We start from the raw sequence: 2,739 nt of genomic DNA on the forward strand, positions 1-2,739 counted from the left end.
TCAATTGGTATACCATCTATTCCGGGGGCCTTATTTTTTGCTATTTCCTTCAAAGCAGCTTGAACTTCTGCCTTCATCACCATAGGCTCTGGCTCAAATGCTGTTTCATTAAATTCTTTTATATCTGCCAATTCCTTTCGGTACAATGACTCAGTATATTCCTTCCATCTTCTTTTGATACCTCCTGGATCATCAAACATTCTGCCTAAACATCCTTGATTGTAGCAACTCGATGTTTGAATTTACTCTTCAGTTTCTTGAGCTTAAGAAATGCTGAACGAGTTCGGCCCTTTTGATCTTCCGACTCTAGCTCCTTGCACATTTCATTGTAGTATTTTGCTTTGTCATTCCGTGCTGCCTTTTGGAATCTCCTGTTCAGCTCTTTAGTGTCTTGGATTCTTCCTTGTGCTTTGGCTTCTCTACGTTCCAGTGCAATCCCATATTTCTCAGTTTCCCCGTAACACTGATGTCAGTCTTGTCCTACAACAGTGGGCTATGCCATATTTGTCCTTTTGTGACTGAGATATTTCACTCAGCATAATGTTCTCCTGGGTCACCCATTTTGAATATTATATGATGACTTCCTTGTTTTTCAATTGTGTGAATATACCACAGCTTCTCTATCCGTTTGTTGATGGGCACTGTGAACAAAGCCATGATAAACATGTGTGTACATATACCTGCTTAGGTGGCAGTTATGGTCCTTTTGGGGTATATTCCCAGTAGTGGAATTGCTGAGTCCAATGGTATCTCTGTTTGCAACTTTTTTTTTTTACCTCGAAGTCCTGCCCTATACTTGCACTTTGGTCGCTATGAGCTGGGACTATCCAGGGAGGAGGGGTGTGAGGCCACAGAGCTCCAGGCCCGTGCAGGGGCCTGGTTTCTCCTATCCACCATGTTCCAGTGGTGCTCTTCGCTGGCTGTGTGCAGCCCCCATTCCAGGGTTGGGTCCCTCACTTTAGGGCATTGAAGGGCAAGGCCTGTTGGTTCATGGGATTGTCAGGAGACCGCATCCATTCCTTCTTGAACAGCTGCTTCAGCTGTGACAGCTTCATGTTGGGGTTCTCTAGCTTGAGTCTCGGGAGATGTGAAGGCTTCCACTCGGGATGCCGGTCAGCTGCCTCCTCCACCACGCTGAGCATGGCGATGGCGTTCTCTATGGTGCGCGCCTCCACGCTGCTGTCCTCCAGCACGCGACAGTTCACGTTCTCCTCCAGTGGCACATCCAGGTGGCTCCGGGCCTTCTCGGCTGGCTCTAGAGCCTCCCAGTGCTGGAGGTCTGAGCGTTGGGTCTCCTCGATCTGGGCCCGAGGGGCCTTGCCACCCTTGAGCTTTGAGTCCTATCATGTTAGGTTTTTGGTAATCAGTTGTAATTTTTGAAGATCCATCAATTTTATGCACAAGTTATATAAACAAGTTCAATGAAGATGTGGTAGTAATCCACATCCCTGCATCCTTCAAGTCCTTGTTTGTGACACTGATCTCTGCAATTTCTGCAGGGAAACAAGATTAGTTTTGGTTTACTATTTTTTTTACGTAGCTACAGATCTAATGGCTTCCACTTGGCTTTTTTTTTTACCTTATTAGCTCTTACTCCACACTTCAGAGGCAAAAATGAGAGTTCTGCCAGTTGCTGAGTAGGTCTACTCGAATGATGCATTCTGGAATGCGAGAAATCACTACAAGATGAACTTGAGAACCACTGAGCCACTGTGAGATGGAACCGAGCTACCATTCTATCAATAGCCTGACTTCCATATACTCCCACTTGATTGGTGGCCACAATGATATTTTGAGTTTCCTGAAATTAGTATCTGATCAGAGCCAATATCTAGTAATTCTCTGTCTAATTCTTTCCTTTTCTCAAAGGCTAGTCGTTCTTACGAAAGAGTGATTTCACAAGCACTCTCATTTGGGAGAACTGGGGTGAAAAGTAATAGTATACATTTTTGGCAGTATATTGGGAACATTCCTCAAAAGGAAACCATTATTGTAGAATGAGTATGAAGATCCAAGTGGGGGGTGGGAGGGTGGAAACAGAGTGAGGAGGATGTGCAGGGGAGGGAAGGATCGATCATGGGGTTGTAGAATTTGATGGAAAGGTGAGGGACATTAGAAGAATCTGGTCTGGAAAACAATGTACTTGGACTTTGTAAATAAACTAGTATAATTGTTGTTGTTGTTGTTAAGTGCCATCGAGTCGTAGATGAATTATAACAACCCTATGACGAAAGTCCTGAAAACGCCTAATTTTCATTGATTTTCTGAATTCGTAGAGTTTCCAGAAGCAAGCTACTTCAGAAGTGGATGCCACTCCTGCTTCTAAGCTTGTTTTAACTTGAAGCTCCATCAAACACTGTCCACCATGGGTAACCATAATCACATTTGACTCGTTGATGTCACAGTGTTTATCCTCACAGCAATCACAAGTTACCTCTGTATATAGCAAATAGACCAGTGCAATACTACTTAGAAAAATGTTTGACTGAAAACAATTAAAAACAGTCGTCTAAGGGCCCAAATGCCTTTTTTAGATATGAGGCCAAATCCAGCTCACACCCAGTTGTGAACAACAGAACACATGCAAGACTCAATCAAAGCAGTAAACACACGTTTGTAGAATCCAGATGCTCCACTCATTCCCAAACTTTAAAGGAGCCCAAAACTGGCAACCAAATGCCTTTTAAAAATTATTTTAAAGATATTTTAATGAAAGTTTGCAGAGAACTTGGATTTCCA

The 2,739-nt window shown here is 43.4% G+C and overlaps 1 protein-coding gene across 1 annotated transcript; it reads right to left on the reverse strand.

The window, feature by feature from the left end:
- Window positions 1-953: 953 nt before the first annotated feature.
- Window positions 954-1,660, reverse strand: LOC102872346 (coiled-coil domain-containing protein 124-like). The gene is made up of 2 exons (XM_006895666.1): window positions 1,580-1,660; window positions 954-1,340 (listed from the first exon to the last, which is right to left on the reverse strand). Exons 1-2 carry the CDS (start codon window positions 1,658-1,660, stop codon window positions 954-956), a joined length of 468 nt encoding a protein of 155 aa, XP_006895728.1.
- Between the last annotated feature and the right edge of the window lie 1,079 nt (window positions 1,661-2,739).

The sequence above is a fragment of the Elephantulus edwardii genome, unplaced genomic scaffold, assembly GCF_000299155.1.
Source record: "Elephantulus edwardii isolate Elephantulus edwardi_28Jun2011 unplaced genomic scaffold, EleEdw1.0 scaffold00172, whole genome shotgun sequence".
Taxonomy (NCBI): Eukaryota; Metazoa; Chordata; class Mammalia; order Macroscelidea; family Macroscelididae; genus Elephantulus; species Elephantulus edwardii.